This window comes from Gallus gallus, chromosome 1 (genome assembly GCF_016699485.2).
Source record: "Gallus gallus isolate bGalGal1 chromosome 1, bGalGal1.mat.broiler.GRCg7b, whole genome shotgun sequence".
NCBI lineage: Eukaryota > Metazoa > Chordata > Aves > Galliformes > Phasianidae > Gallus > Gallus gallus.
The window spans coordinates 132039336-132056701 of NC_052532.1; the positions used below are offsets into that span (position 1 = coordinate 132039336).

Sequence of the window (17366 nt, forward strand, 5' to 3'; positions counted from 1 at the left end):
TCTGGGCAGCAAAGCTTCCTAGCAGTGTCCCTCCAGCACTGAGCAAACCCTATGTCCAGGAGCTGCAATACACTCTTTGCTCTTCCCAGGTTTTGTAAAGCTTTATCGCTATACAGTATACAGACATCTTTCATCAGTGAGCTTTTCGGGGATTTCCTCTCAAATGAGGGTTGTCATACACAGAGCTATACTGTGTAGGCCAGGTGCCTTCTTAGCCATAGTCCTACAGCTTGTACAGATTGCTTCACTGTGAAAGAAGAAAGATTCTGAGAAGCCAGGATGTGCTTCCATGCATTTAATAGGCTAGGAAGGCAGAGCATGTACCCTATAAATATTTTTAAAGCCTTTTTTTTTTTAAATAATAATAAAAAAATCATAACAATCCCTCTACTTTAAGTATAATGCCTTCTTAACACAATGTGTGTGTGAATAGAGTGTGTCAAGACCTACACATGCCATACGCGCACTGGATGGTCTGAGCACAACTTAGAAGAAATCCACTCCCAGTACAAAAATGTACCCAAATGATGGACCAAATCTCCCCTACGAAGAAGGTGACGTTATCCTATTTACAAGAAAATTCTGCTTCAGTTAAAAATGCTAAAAACCATTCTCAAGTCCATATAAAAATAATCATGGCTATGTGTGCACACACGTATTTATATACATTTATGGCTTTCACACATTCCAACCTTCTCCCTTAAGTAATGAAATATAAATACTCTATCAGTCCTTTTTCTGCTCCTCAGGTTTTTCAGGCTCTGGTTCTCCAACGGATAAGGAGCCACTACCGTATTTTTTCACTCTGGTTTCTACTCTGGCAAGTCTCTGCTTAACTTTCTGTTGAGAAGAGCTGTACTCTGCCAGGAGCCTCGCAAACCTCGTCTGCAGCGTATCCAGGGCTGTTTCAAGCCTGTCTATTTTTTCTTCCAAGTCTTTTGGGTCAGCTCCTGCTTTTGCTGCTTCCTCATCTATTAAATTGTCTTTCATCAGAATTTGTCGGCCCTTCTCTTCCAGAGCCTTTTTGGCTTCTGGGTATTCTGTGAGGGCTTCCATTAAATCATCTTTAGACAAGCAGAACAAATCCGAATAACCGATACTCCTTATGTTGGCTGTCCTCCTGTTGCCAGATTTGCTGCCTTTGATGTTGAGGATGCTGATTTCACCGAAGTAGCTGCCATCACTCAGGACTACAAATTGGGTTATACCATCGTCTGCCACCACTGCCAATTTTCCCTCCTTTATAATGTACATTTCCCTCCCAATATCTCCCTTCTTGCAAATGTAGTCCCCAGGACTGAAGACAGTAGGTTTCAGTTTCAGCACCAGCTCGATGAGCAGCCCAGCTTCGCAATCCTGGAATATACGCACTTTCTTCAGCGTGTCCAAATGGACGTTGATGGCGATTTCAGCCTTCAGCTTGTCGGGCAGATTTTTGAGAACTTCCTTTTCATCCACTGTTTTCTTATTGGTCCAGAGGTAATCAAACCACTTAATAACCCTGGCTTCCAAATCCTTCGTTACCTTTCGGAAATGCATGTACTGTTTAATGGAATCGACTTTGGCCTGGAATTCTGCCCTGGACGCATTCATGTTGGAAATCATGGAGCCCACGTTACCGACAATGGTAGCGAAGATCAACACGCCCACCAGGAAGTCAATGACCACAAATAGATACTCCTCGTCCTTCACAGGCGGAGGAGTTTCCCCAATGGTTGTTAGTGTCAGCGTCGACCAATACAGGCTGTAAATGTACTTTCTCGACAGGCGCCCATACTCTGGGATGGACACGTTGGGGTAGACCCAAGAGTCGGTTCCGAAGCCAATTACCTTTGAAATTGCAAAGTATATACACGCATTCCAGTGGATGATGATAAGAATGTACAAGACAAGATTTCCAATACGAAACATGTTTGGATAATTTGTCCTGGTTTCTGTGCGGTCAAAAAATTCAAACAGGCGAGCGATCCTCAGCAAGCGGTTAAATCGCAGCTCAGGGTAGTTCAGCCCCAGCTTCAGATACGCCAGGTCTGTTGGCAGAAGAGACAGCACGTCCAGCTTGAACTGCACAGTTTGGGTATAATGATCTCGTAACTTCTTTTCGTCCTTTACCAGCAAGCCTTGCTCAAGGAAGCCTTTAAAGAATAGAAATACATGTTCAGAATTACCAGCGACGGTACGGAGTGATTTATGTATCAGACACCTGAGAACATGAAAGCTTGTACTGTTAAGCATACAGACAGGAGAACGCCGTGACATCATGTTTCATTCTACATTTAAATGCTTCAGTTAAGTACATAGCAATGTAGCGTATGGGTGTCCAACCTTCTACCTCACCTGGCCACACTGAGTGAAGAGGAATTGTCACGGGCCATGTGTGAAATATATAATACAGTTAATGTCTATAAGCAACAAAACCTAGCTTTATTTGTGATTCAAACCAAAAAAAGAGGGCAACAATAGCATAAAACTGCCGGGTTGGGCACATATGAGAGCAATGACTGCATTATCACCATGGCGCTCCCTGCAGTTTTCTGCCCCACTCTGGGACAGCCCTACCTTTGTCTTTTAGGTATCTCTGCAAAAAGAACAGGGAGGTTGGTTGGTCTGCCTCATATTTCATGAATCATTGGCATGACTCAGAACTGAAGTTAAGCATGTGCTAAGCAACTGTGCATAAAATCAAAGGGGAATATTTTTAAATAAATACTAAGTAGGTGTAATGGATTGCCAGAGAGTTTTTCAGAAGAGTACAGATGCCCCCAAGACCATGGCAACCATTTCCCCTGGAGCCATGCCTTTTCTCTTGCACCAGTGTAACAGCTGACAGGACTTTCTTTTTCATGGGGTGCTTTTGCTCTTTCTTTTGTGCATTCTAGGGAGAGAGCTACCAAGCAGGATGTTACACATTAGTATTTCTCCATTCAAAAGACTCTGGAAAGTATTAGATTCTAAGAGCTATGGGAAGACGTAAACCGCAGTGAGACCTTAAACTACACCTGTGTAAGAGTGTTCACAGGAACACTGCTTGAGCAACGCAGCGGCAGGACTGGATCCGACCTCTGAAAGCTTGCAGCATTAAATACATTGCACAGGGAGCAGCCTATGCACTGCAAACCACATGCATCCAAGTGTCTGCCCACTAGGGCAGGCAGGAGGAAAAGTGCACGGAGAGATTTCCTGTTTATCAAAGCATATCACATTTTGCTCCTCTTCTAGCAATCTCGCAGCAGCAACTATCTCAGAGAAGCATCCGCTGAAGGGAACCCAGCTGCACTTCGTTCTGCCCTGTGCAGCACTGCTGTATTTCTGGAATGTCTGCATACCTGCACATCTACCTCATGCATGTGTGTATCAGTGTGCAGGTAGTTGTAAACTGATGGTGAGTACAAAAGGAAGCAGTTTTTATGTCATGAATGTGTCACCTCACAGGAAACTGCTGAAAGAGCTGCTCAAATATGTCCTTATTAGCAGTGCTACACACCTAGACAGAAAAGTTGGCCAGGTGACTGGATTTCTGACTCACCATTATTAAAAATAGCTCTGTAAACACATCCTTTTTGAAGGTAGGTAATAGCTTCTCAGCCCTGTTTTGTCCCTTCACATAACTGCATTCTATAGAAAAACCTCCTGAAAGCATCAAACCACGCTATGAACCAGTGATGACCAGTGAGAGATGACGCCTTTCTGCCTCACTGTACGCAGTCATCAAGTAGGAGAAATAAAGTGAGGCTGCAGCACACCACAGAGAAGCTGCCATGGATCACGGTAGCTGTGGGGCTGCTCAGATCCCAGTGTGTAGTCAGTTCCTACCCTGAGGCAACAGGGAGTCACACTCTTCCCCAGTGGCTTCCAGCACCTTACAGAGTTAGAAGAGAAGGAAGCAGACACAGGTGGAGCCACGAGGGGTTGCAAAATGAGCTGTCAAAGATCTCGGCACCGAAAAGAACTGACTCTCCCACGTGAGTGCCTGAAGCTGCAGCATACACTGCACCAAAGCTCTCAGTAGATCTCTGAGGCATTTCTGCAGTCCAACACAGGCCTGCAGAACCAACCTGCTCCAACAGCCATACAGTCGTCACCAGGACAGCCTGTGGAAAGCTTATAGCTTGTACTGCAGTTTCTTCTCAGCTCATTCCCATCACAGTAACAGATGCAACTGCAAAAGAGGAACTTAGAGGGCAGAGTTGGCTTTTTAGCAGAACATAGCCTATACAAACCTGCCCCAAAAATGGCAGTCTTGAGGGTTAGGCTCCAATCTGACAGACTTACTTCTCTGCTGAACAAGGTACCTGCTAGATTTTAGAATTCTGCTTGCTGCTGTGAGTTGTGTGCTTCTCAAACTGACAGCATTTTTAGCCTCTGTCTTGTAATTATGTTTACAAGTTGTCACAAGCCATAACTGGTGTCAAGCAGTGTGATTTAAAAAAAAAGAAAAAGGAAAGAAAATGTAAAATTCAAAGATTTAAAAGAACTCTCATTTTTATAATGATCAGTGCACTTTTGAACCTTTTCAAGGAACGCTTTGGGCTGTAGATGTACCAGTAAACAGAGCAAGCCAGGAAACATTTTCTGGCCTGGAGACAGCTACAGTGACAGCTTCTATTCATGCTCACAAATTCTCCCAGCCCCCTCCAAAAATAACACCAGGAACAACTCCCAGCCTCTGCTGTCCCCTAGCTGTGCCAGGATGCTGCTTGAAGGAGTACTAGCTGGAATAGGTCAAAGTGCATCAGGACTACTCTAGCAATTTAATGGTATGGACCGCTGCATGGCCTATATTGTGAACTTGTGTAGTTTAAAACAGATGATTTCTTTAAGGCTAGAATCAGTATCAGTTGGGCACACTTAAAGATAAAATCTCAGCCTGCCTGGACTACAGAAACAACACGAGGAGGCTGAAGATGAGGCAAGTGAAGTGCAGGTGTTAGTAGGTCTAGCCTTAAGCCACGACACTGCATTTTCCCAAAGCCTCCCCTGCTGCTTGAGACAGAGCACCACACTGGTGGATTTGTTTCTAGCTTTGACATCCATGTTGTATCAGAAAACTCTGTAAAATCACAGGAAAACTCACCTGTCCTGAATCTGACAAACATGTCAAAAACATAGATGATGTCAGAGCAATAGTCCAGGAACAGCCATAATTTAATATGGTCAATTTGTAGCTCATCAAAGCAGGCTCTAAAGAAGCAAAGATAGAAATAAAAAGCATTAGACCAACTATGTAACCACAGTGTGCTAGTGCAGACTGGCGATGAAATTAAGGACAGCGTATCTCCATGCCTAGACATCTGCAAACTGAAGCTGTGTCTAAACAGACACTAGGATCTTGCAGAATTCACAGATGCAGATGCACTCTGTTAGTTTCACTGAAGTTGCTTCCCACATCCAAAACAGGAAAGCAAACACTTGAGTAACATATTCCCATCCTTCAAGCATCCATAAATGTCTCACATTAATTTATTAATGCATTGCCTGCAGCCTTCCCTGCTGTTCTCTATTGGAGGATTTGCTGATGATACAAAGCTGGGAGGATTGGCTGACACAATGGAAGGCTATACTGCCATTCAACAAGACCTGGACAGGCTGGAGATGGGAGGAGAGGAACCTGACGAGGTTCAACAAAGTCAAGTGCAGAGCCCTGCACCCACGGAGGAAAAACTGCATGCATCAGTACAGGTTAGGGACTGACCTGCTGGAAAGGAGCTCTGCAAAGAAGGACCTGGGGGTCCTGGTGGGCAGTAGGTTGGCCATGAGACAGCAGTGTGTCCTGGTGGCCAAGTAGGCCAATGGCATCCCAAGGTGCACTGAAAAGAGTGTGGCCAGCAGGTCAGGGGAGGTGAGCCTTCCCTGCTCCTCTGCCCTGCTGAGGCCACATCTGGAGCACTGTCCCATCCTGGGCTCCTCAGTTCAAGAAAGACAGAGAACTTCTAGACAGAGTCCAGCGGAGGGATGCAAAGAAGATGAGGGGCCTGGAGCATCTCCTTTGTGAGGACAGTCTGAGACCTGGGGCTGTTCAGCCTGGAGAAGAGAAGGCTGAGGGGGGATCCTATCAATGCTTATAAATTTCTAATGGGCGAGGGTCAAATTGATGAAGCCAGGATCTTTTTGGGGCTCCCAGGAACAGGACAAGGGGCAACAGGCACAAAATGGAACACAGAAATATGAACGTGAGGAAAAACTTTATTGTGAGGGTGACAGAGCACTGGAAAAGGCTGCCCAGAGAGGTTATACAGACTCCTTCTCTGGTGATATTCAAAAAACGCCTGGATGCTTTCCTGTGCAACCTGCTGTAGGGAACTTGCTTTTGTAGGGGTTGGACTAGATGTTCTCCAGAAGTCCCTTCCAACCCTCACGACTGTGATTCTGCTACGACAAAGCTGCCGAGCTTGCAGTGGCCAAGGCACATCTCTACATCCAGCCAGTAGGTGGCACACCAAGGCCACAGCCAGCACTCAGGAGGATGCTCCTTGCCCATTACCGTTGGGTTTTTGAGGTAGATAAAGGAGAAACATTGACCATCTTCTCCCAGTGGTATGTATAAACATAGGTCAATCTTCTAGGTAAGCCACTCATAAAAAACTACAGGGAGATCAGAGGATGATTTATGTAGGAAATATAAAGAGACTTTATATCTGAATCCTAAAATTGTTATTAAGTGAAATCCATACCTGCATATAAGCATACACCAGTTATAGAACACAGGTGCTGCGATTATGGTTAGCCAGTTGTAGTACATATTGCTTGAAGGATCAATCACAAAGACCTCTTTTTTCTGTCTGGAAAGCAAAACATATAAACAGTGGAAATTTACAGTGGAAATCCTACGGTAGCCTACTGGTACTCCCTCCTTTGGAGGCCACTCGTCTCATGGTTAACTCACATCTGCTTGAGAAAGTACCTATGCCATGACCCCAGATGATATACTACCTTCATCCTATTTGAGATGCTCCATTCCTGCTTGACCCAGCTTTGGAAAAAGTAAATGGGACTGGAAAGAAAAACAGAGCAATTCAAATTGCCCAAGCTGAAAATAACACCTTTTCTGCATGTGACCCCCGCTGAAGACAAAGTAAAACATTAAATCTACCTACACCTTAAAAAAGAAAGCAGCTTTAATTTAAAAAGTATTTCCTTTGCCATCTTCACAGCAGCATCTGAACCATTTCTTCTCAAAAAACTGGTCATCATCACAAAGCTGGTGACCAAGAAATACGGTCTTTATACAATAGAGAACATTACCTCTTTGACATTTGAAACATTTATTTTCTTTGCTGAAATATTTTAAGATGCTTTAGGGTACTGTAAAACTCGGGTTGTCTTTGCATAGTAACTCATGCTGAAGAACATAGATTTGAACACAGGCTTTCAAATCAAAGCTTTGATTAAGAAACTTGAGATACTGATATCAAACAGATTCCATTTGGAAGCTGTTCCTACCTACACATCTCTATACTGACACAGTACACAATACTTAAATATATATAAATCATACTGAGTTTAGGTCAGCTTTTGGGGAACAAAACAAGGAACTATTTATATCAAAAGCATACAAATGGTCTCATTTTGTTGCAGAAATATAGCAGCTCTTCCTGGTCAGCAACAGAAAACTTCAGTAATCACTAGTAAAGAACTATGCCATGTTTTAAGTAATCAATTGTGTTGGTCAGTGTAATTATAATAGCTAAACTTATTAAGCAAATCTGTAATTCTCTACATATAAAATCTTTGTTGTTCATCCAAGCTACATTTTTTGTGTGAGCTTTGGGCTCACACAATCATTACAGATACTCTGGAACCATGAAAATTCAGTTTGGATTTGCAACGAGTGCTGCTATCCTACAACGCCCCAGTAGGAATAAAGTGATCTTGAACAGAAAACCAAATGACCAGAGGTAGATGAACTCCCTCTTACTGTCCTGGGAAGCTGCTCATGACAGATCTAAACAACAGTATTAAAGACACAGCAAGTTTGTTGAGCAGTTGCACCTTTTCAAAAGCAAAAACATATTAAAGGTTTGACAGCATAACATTCTGCAGCCTACAGATCAATAGTAGGCTGATGTAGTAGGAGTTTTACAATTAAATACCATACCATGCTTTGGAGTGCAGGAGAGGTATTACAAGTACATTTGTTATACTTACTCTTCCTTTTTTTTGTCATCTTTTTTGTCATCTTTTTTATCATCTTTCTTTTCCTCTTTCTTTTCCTCCTTCTTTTCCTCTTTCTTTTCCTCTTTAACCTCTTTCTTTTCTTCCTTTTTGCTGTGCAACACATCGAAGTCTTAGAAATATTATCAATTTTCTAGCAGCTAGGGGAGAGGGGGAATAGTGAGGTACAGGGAACTATTGACCTGGATTCTGGATGGGGTAGGACAGGATTTCTCAGTGGTACCATTTATCCAACTGGTATAAATGGTTTACGGACTGAGGCTTCTCAAACCAACACCACTACATTACACAACCAATTGGCTGATTCTGTGCATTAGTCATCCATGTTTTCTTGGGCTTTTCATACAGCAGTGTACCAGGCTGGTTTTAATTAAATGCTTCCAGTTCGTTCCATCTTTAGAATTTAAGCACTTGTAAAGAAATCTATTTAATGATAATGGACCACAAAATGGCTTAACAGTCAATATTCATGACATATACAGAACCTCACACTGACCGTCTGAAGCTTTAATGATGATTACATGAAATGAGGCTGAACCTCTTCTCACAGTTCTTTAAAACCAACATAGCTGTAATTAATTGATTACCTCTGGTTTCAACAACTGCCTTGGAGAAGAATCCCTGTCAATGTTTGAACAAAAGCAGCAAATGCAGAGAAACAAGGTACGTCTCATTTCACTTAATCTCAGTCATCTACGTACAGGGAGGTTATTTCGTAAATGTTTTACTGTCAGCACAATTAATTTGAGCTATTTTAGATCTCTATAACAGGACAAGATGACTTGTGACTGGAAGAAGATAGCACTTACCAATACAATAGGTCTATGAACAACTTCTACCTATCAGCAATGTGTACATGCTCTAATTCTTACCCTTAGACATTTCCATAGTGACACAGTATCACAATATAATTTGGAAAATCTCAGACTAATTTGCTAAAAAAAAACTCCTCTATGTCAGGAAAGTACCTATCAAATTAATCAACACCACTGAAACCTTTAAAATCATACACTACAAGGGGCATAATTGGAAAATCATTCATACAAGCTTCTCAACTCAAAGAAACAGCTCTTCATTCATCAAGGCTGACTTCCACACAGCAGCAGGAACTGCTACTCGAATATTCATTTCTCTGCCATTGGCCCCTTGGACTTCTACTGCTTTTCTTTCAAATCTGGCCTGAAAACACCGTCCTATCTAGAAAACACATCAGGATTTCACTGTGCACTGCTATGCTCATCTAAAGGCTAATGCACAGTTGCTGTTGTTAATATTACCATACTGCCGGTGAAACTTCAAATGTCTGGCATTCTTAGTGGAAATGAAGACATGGATACAAAGTAATCCACTTCCAAAGGGCACTGTCAAGGTATATTTGTGGCTGTTGTTAGGCAAGGAAAAGTAGGCTGAGATACAGAGTCAATGAAAAAGTCTGAGAGGTACCGAACTTTGGAGGAAATATTGTGATGATTTCAACATTGTCCTAAAAAAAAATCCAAAAAAAAACCAAAAAAACAAAAACACAAGCACATACTTCCACAGAACATCTAATACCAACACTTCTTCTCTGGCCAGAGATCTGTCAACCACAGATATCTTTTGGAAGTGAGACTCTTCCATTTCTGTGGCTGCTGTTCATATCTCTCAAGGTAACTCCTAACACTGTGATCCCAGCTACCTGTAGTCAAAGTCACTTGGAAGAAAAGGCTGGCCATAATCTAAGTATTCAAAGCACTACCTATTGTGCCCCAACAGCAGGAACTCATAGTCTTCCACACAATGGAAAAAACACAGCTTAAGAAAGACCTGCATCTTTTTTCCCTTATCAGTACTACCGAGTAAACTGTAATCCAGTTAACAGTTGTTTGTGCCTGTCATCTTTGACAGCAGTGCAGTGGCATCTATTCAGTGTCTCCAGCACATTAGAAGGAGCATCTTCAGACTCAGAAAATGTCTTCATTATCTCCAAAGAAACCCTGTCACGGTGTCTGAATGAGCTGAATATTTGCATTTCTCAACTGTCAACTACTTTGCAAATCAAGTAATTTTCAGACAGTCAGGTGTTGTCTTCATTTAGCAATAATGCAACACTTGAAGGATGTAAGTAAGTTGTGCCTGAGGTACATGAGTCATTGACAGAAACAGGCTAAGCAGCATTTCCATTCTAATCAGTCCTTTGGGCCCTGGCTAGCGTGCCAGGCACCAGGCTTTTAGCACCTTTAATTTTCCCAGTCTAAATAAAATGCTGCATATTTCTGTCACTGCTTGCTGTGCTTCCATTTCAGCTTTAACAAAATTCATGCGAGCCAAACCAAAACACTGCTTCAGGAGCAGGAAGACACATTGAGATATGTGCACAAGACTTCTGCAGCATCGCTTCTAAATGAAGTTTGCTGCTAGTCCATGACATAAAAATCTACTGCTAGATGCTACAGAGGAGGTATGTCTTCAAATAGCCGTGGTTTAATACATGCAACAAACATTAATGTTGAGTGATTTTACATTACAGGAGTTCTTCACCTTGTCAAGAGATTTCTCTTTGGTTTGAAACTGTAAAATATCCTTGCCAAATAAATAAAAGAGAGCAGCTTCTGTCAAAACTTCTGTTGCAGTGGAAGCCTTACCATGTTGCCCAGCACACTCTCTACATCTACAGCAACCGTATCAGGCTGAATTAAAACACATAGTTTAGAAAGACGGTTAGTGTTCATTTTGAATGCATATAGAAAGGGTTTATTGGTACCCTGCTCAGTATCCACATCTCACGTGACAACTGGAAATTTTGGAAGCACTTCAGATTTCCAGAAGGAGATTGGGTACATTAGAAGAGGAAAAGGACCATCAGAAAATGAATACCTTAATCTCACTTTAAAATTGAAACATTAATTGAGCAATTAGTAATGCAGTGAAATCAGCCAGTTGAATTAGAGGAGGAAGGGACTAAATGCATAATTAATCCCATTCGTTCCTTGGAAGGTAAGGGTAACCAGACAAAAGGGATCATGAAGGATGCTTCTAATACTGAGAAAACTAGATCTTTCTTTATAATTAAAACCTTAGAAAGGTTTAAAGCCTTAGAAAGGGCTTAAGAAGAGATAAGGAGTTCATACTACAAATGCTACTAGGCTGGAAAGGGAAAAAAAAGGAGGAGCTAGTAACAGAAAGGCATATGGAAGTTATCAGTACTTACTCTTCATTGGTGTTGTTGCTAAAGTTGACATTAAACCTGGCCAAGGGCCATGGACTGCAGCGATTGAAATGAAACATGTTTAAGAGCGAAAAGGTTTTTGGCATTTCATACACGTGTTTACCAACATGACAGACTGACTTACTAGCCTCTCACATATACACTGATCAGATTAGGAAGGTCAACTTTGACTGCAGTGATAAGCCCCTTTGCATAACTATTTCAAGGCACAGTTTCTATTTATCACGTGCTAGGCATACACGTTTGTGACCACATCTGATGGCTGAAGCTTGTTCTCAGGCGTATTAGTACATGGTAACATGCAACTCACTATTTTTAGCCCTGTAAGCATTTGGTTGCTATTTTAAACATCCTCCGGTCCTTCCAAGGCTTCTTCACAGATGCAGCGTCAAGGCTTCTGTGACAAGCATACCTACCAGTGCTGCTAAATTCAATTTCCACAGTAGAACAACTGAGAGTTGCTGTAATACAGCCACAGCGTAAACCAGAGAAGGCAAGGATGGATACTTCCAAACTCACTTCTCCTAATAGCCTTTTGTAGAGGCTTGTTGGCCCAAGATCAATGTTCTCTCTAATGATTTGGAACCTGCAACTGTTATTGATACAGGCATCTGAAATAAAATCTTGTCTGCTCATGTGAGGGACTAAAGGGCAGCAGTCTGGCTAATTTAACAAAATGTGCTTTTAGGTTGAATTTCTAAGGAGCAGATCAAGTGAAGACGATGAGGCTGTGCTCACTGACAACGAATCAATGTCACCTATGCTATCATGCAGAGCGCTTCAAAGTTCTTGCTTTAATATAAATTATTAGCTGAGCTCTTGAAACAATCAAGTGATTACTTGCTTACCTACCAATCTTTGTAAGTAAAAAGCCACGGGAGTCTGTTCCATAGCGTAATGCCAAACAGAAGGCAAACTTTTGTCTTTCGACTTCATTTTCCCCTCTTGGCTGGCATTACATTTAAAACAGTAATTTACATACTCAGTCTTCCCCTCAAATATAAGTACATCTTCTTACCCGTTTACTCCCCCAGGCTGTTCACGGATGCCCAGGAAGGAGCGGATGTTACTTTGCCTGCTGGACACCTCTACAAGCTCTGGCCCTCGGATACGCTCTAGGAAAGAATCAGGCCTTTGGTCTTCATGGTGCAGATGTCTTGTGGCCCACGACCTCAGAGATACGACGAATCGTGACAGCCTGTGCAGAACAGACACACAACATTGACTGAACCACACAAGAATGTCAGATGGATTAAGTCTTCCTCACAGCATCAGTTCAGAAGGATTTTTCTCCACTTCTCCACTTGCCACAGAAATGAGGCTTGACAGATTAACAGTGTGAACTTAGACACTTTCCACAATTTCATACATCATCTTCTACAGTTGATCAGGAAAGTATCTCACACATTGTCACTGTATCAGCTCTGCAGAAGCAACAGAAAAATTCTGATTAAAGATAAATTTGCCAATTGGTCATTATGGGGACAAAAATCTTCTGACCTTATGTGATAATGAGGGAATCCTGGACTGGCAGGTCAGGAGACATAAAATACTCACAAGAACACATACTCAGGGTACATACAGGAGAAAGAAATGCTGAATAGTTGGTGAAGAAGGATGGACTTTGAAAGAAGGGGTGGTAAAATTTCAGTCACTTTCCCTTTGGTTGTAAAGAGTCTGTCTGCAGATATATTGATTGAACATTGCACATAAACCTGCCTACTGCATAGACAGCACTATTTCCTCATCCTAAATTTCTCGCAGAGCACTGAAATTGGATAAGCAAAACATCATGACAACAAAGCTAATTTACCATTGTATCGTTACGACTCATTTTACCTTCCCACTAATTGACTAAAGCACATTACAAATTCTTGTAATGTTAACAAAGTTCAAACAAAAGCATGCTTCTGAAAAACTGAAAACAACGGACACTGAAATATACAGAAAAGATTTTATTTACTACCCAAACAATACTCTTTATTCTTTCCCACTAGCAGACCAATTTGGACAAAAGTAGTGTTACTTCAAGTTTCCCAATCTTGTCCTTGAAAATACCATAGTGAAATCCTGAACAACCTGTAACTTCTTACAGAAGCTCTGGGCTTCTCAAGGAAAGCTCTTTCACATTCCCTTCACGTTGGATAATATTACAATCTTATGATGAAGTACACCTGTCTTATTGCACTTCTCCAGGGCCTAACCATACCATCTCATAGATCTTGCCCAGGATTTCTTACCTTAAAATAAAAGGACAAATAAAGCAGGAACAGTACCACATGTCAGAAATTAAAGAAAGGCATTTTTAGCTCTTTATCCCTATACCAACAAAGCATCATATAAACCATCACCAATTTCCAACAATTAAGAGAATTCAAAATCTAACAGGAATACAAAATTAAAACAAAGCTCCACATCAAAGTCTGAGATCAATTAATAGATTCCTGACTCAACTAAAAAGCACTGCATAAAATTAAACTGTGATTTTTTCCTCTTCATCTGAGCAGAACTCAGCTTTCATGTAAGGAGTGGTATGGAAAACCATTAACGTGGATGCTCCTACTTATATTAGAAAACAAGGCATTTTGAGAACCGTTAGTTAAGGAGCCACACAGATTCTACAAAATAAGACTGAGAACCTCTCTATTTGAACCAAGAAATAGCCTTTTCTGATTTCTGCCATACTGTTTCATTTTCACCCTTTTTTTGTCCTTTCCACCTCAAAGTAAGATACCCTCAATGAAGCCCACCAGAGGCTGTTATCTCAGGTCCTTGAGAATCTGCATTTAACAGGCATGTTATATTACAATACTTTTTAAACTGCTGAGCATTCATGTTTGTACCAAAGTTTTCCTTGCAGATTCAGAGCGTAAGAAATTGAAGTTACACACGCATGTAACTCAAACTGTTATGAAAAAGGGTATAGAATAATATAAACTAACATTAAGAAGCTTTCAGTATTGATTTACACATGTAGATGCTTTCAACATACACTGAAAAACATGTTTTCCACCACAAACCAACTTCTTCCAGACTATGTAATGTCCACGCAGTGATGTCATTACCTGACAAACAAATAAGGCAATACAAGTTTGTTCTCTACCACCCAAAAGCCTGAAATGTAAACTCTTTAAATGACTCTAGTTTTATAGCAATGTTTTTCTTGGAAATACACAATGCTTACATTCAGTATGCTCTGTAGCATGTATCATAATGTCATCAGGAGAGAGAGTGCTCTGCAGTCTCAACTGGAAATCTTTAAAGTAGACACAAAAAGTTTTTGAAGCTCTGCTTCAGGTTTATGTTTTAAGTCTAGGTAAAGTAAATGACTTAAGCAAATGGTTGACCTGAAATTTGCTGTCTCATACTCCCATTTCATTATAAACAAAACTGGATTGTAGAAACAGAAATTCCTGCATTCACAACATAAACACCCCATCTCTTCCTTTGCCAAAGATACCTATCAACAAGTGGCCATACCTGATAGGAAAATAACATTGCATTGGCTACCAGCCAGAACCACTTATCCATTTACTCTACAGTCTTGAGACATTCCTGCTGTCACTTCTTGCATTTCCTCAGCATTCAATACATTTTCAGATCAGATCTTGTAAAAATAGATCTTTTTCTTTAATCAGACTAATTTGTATGAGCTCATCCAGCACCTCTAGGATCCTAAGGCTTTTATTATCAACAAGTAAGCAATGAGTTCAGAATCGAGGTCAAAAGAAGCCTCTGTCACATTTTATAGATGGTCTTCAGCTGCACTCCATCCATCTTCTTTGGAAAATGATGGCTCTTCTTACTTTACCATGAAATAGTGATCAGTCTCTTTCAAATATGCTAATATTCAAAATGGTGTTAATTAGCACGTTACCTTGCCATTGCTCCCCTGCCTGTGAATGGGCTCGTTTGTGATCCAGATAGATGTCTTCCCTCCATAGAAATGACTCTCTGCAGTTCTGAAGATGTGTCCTCACACAGTGAATGGGTTCTGCAAAACGAAATGTTTTTAAATTACATACAGCCTCCAGCAGATTTTCCCCCATCCAATTATTAACACCACTGCACCAGAAAACAATATTGCAAATTTTCTTCTTTCTCCTAATAAGACATACATTTGATAAATGTAATGTGAAACCTATATTCCCACTTTTCTGGAGCCATCCAACATGAATGAAAGCATACGAGGCTCTGCCATCTGCTTCAGCAAGCTCAGAAGCTGGTTTCTTGTCAATACCACTCTGGTGTGCGGATACACAGTTAAGAGCAGAGCACTTCATAGAATCATAGAATCATCGAATGGCCTGGGTTGAAAAGGACCACAATGATCATCGAGTTTCAACCCCCCTGCTATGTGCAGGGTCACCAACCACCAGACCAGGCTGCCCAGAGCCACATCCAGCCTGGCCTTGAATGCCTCCAGAGACAGCACATCCATAACCTCCTTGGGCATATTTGCTAGTCTAACACCTCCTGCACTGCATCAGCAGCTTTCCTTCAGTAGGGAGGAAAGCTCCATGCCTCCAGGGGGCTTCAAAGTGACTGCCCACTGCTTTTTCAGTATTGGTCTCCCAGGCCTTATTTGGGTTTAACAGTCTGATATTTCTACCCGTGTGGTCCTATTTTATGACTCAAAGCCAATACCTCTTTTTCCTTTTGCTCCTGTCTAGACTGAAAGGGAAAAACAATGATTTTACAGTAGACAATACTGAGCAACATCACTGCTGTTCTTACTCGCCCCGTAAGTGAAACTCCGCCTACTGCATGGCAAAACAGGCTTACAGATGTTCAGAGCTACTCTGGTGGTGATGACATGAGCACCTCAGGTTACTGACACACAGAAAACAAGGCAAAATCTCAGCTGCACGCAACTGCAGATAGCGAATATACTGTTAAGTTACATGCAGTGTCTGCCAGCTCACATGAGTTCCTGTAAGACTGCTTATTAGCACAGAAACAATTAGCATTGAAAAATAATAGATGAAGCTTTAGCTTTATCCTTCTGTAATGGAGTAACGCAAACACTCTCTCACATGACTCCGCTAATCTGCATTGCCACGAAAACACTGAATATGATGATACTTACATTAACTTCATAAGAACTGGCAGCAGCATTTTGAGTGCCAGCAAATGGATAATTAGTTTTGGCTGTACTCACAGCAGGGAAGTTGGCAGACAAAGAATTAAAACTTTATTGTATCTACACAAATAAGCACACTGCAAAAGATAGCGACTCCTGGGATTCCCAATTCCTTAATTGTTTTCTTCTCCTCTTCTAACGAGATGCCAAGAGATACAGGTTAGAATTGAAAAAGTTTTACAACCCAATTTACATTGTGGGTGCTGTTGCTGTTGGGGTTGCCAAAGTCAACCCAGCTCCTAGGGGACAAAGAACAAACTCATGGGACAGAAGCCCATCATAGACTACTGGATACACAGAGCCCACATCCAGCTCAGGAATTCTGCTGAGCTGGATGCTAGGACTAAAGCAAGCAGAGATACTTGCAGTTTGCTCCTTCGTACCCACTCCATTTCTTTTCCTGAAGCATCTGCCTGCACTCCTGCTGGGGATAGGACAGTAGGTTGGCAGCATCATTTAGACTGCACTGCCATGCCTGTTTTTACTACCTTATTTTACTCCTTACAGGAAAATATACATCTTGCTTGTTCTTAGACAGTATGGATTCTAATTTTGCTATTGTTCTTACTTGCTAATTACCCCTTTTGAGTCCTGAAAAGCCATTTTCAAAGGAGGCAGAAAGAATTCTTAGAAAATGATTTTAATTAACAGAACTCAGGTTTGAAGAAAAAAGGAGCATTTAAGTTGCAGCAGCTTAACTGCTTTTAGTACATTTGGGTTTACTTTACAAAAAAAAGTTACAACATGAACAGACAACTCAAGAAAATCAAAAGAAGATTGCAGAAACAGCACTAAAGGGCTTGCATTTCCCTTTTACAGTGATACTCATAGGACTCTACCAGG

The 17366-nt window shown here is 41.4% G+C and overlaps 1 protein-coding gene across 2 annotated transcripts in view; it reads right to left on the reverse strand.

The window, feature by feature from the left end:
• Positions 1–280: 280 nt before the first annotated feature.
• CNGA3 (cyclic nucleotide gated channel alpha 3) overlaps positions 281–17366 on the reverse strand; it is a 32751-nt gene continuing 15665 nt past the window's right edge. The window contains exons 3-9 of one of the 2 annotated variants that reach the window (NM_205221.2): positions 15258–15374; positions 12399–12578; positions 11363–11416; positions 8146–8265; positions 6672–6779; positions 5075–5181; positions 281–2135 (exon numbers count right to left, since the gene is read on the reverse strand). In NM_205221.2, the coding sequence (NP_990552.2) occupies positions 727–2135; positions 5075–5181; positions 6672–6779; positions 8146–8265; positions 11363–11416; positions 12399–12578; positions 15258–15374 (2095 nt within the window). In that variant the 3' untranslated portion in view covers positions 281–726. The remainder of the gene's footprint in view (positions 2136–5074; positions 5182–6671; positions 6780–8145; positions 8266–11362; positions 11417–12398; positions 12579–15257; positions 15375–17366) is intronic. The other variant, NM_001396963.1, reaches the window with a different exon arrangement.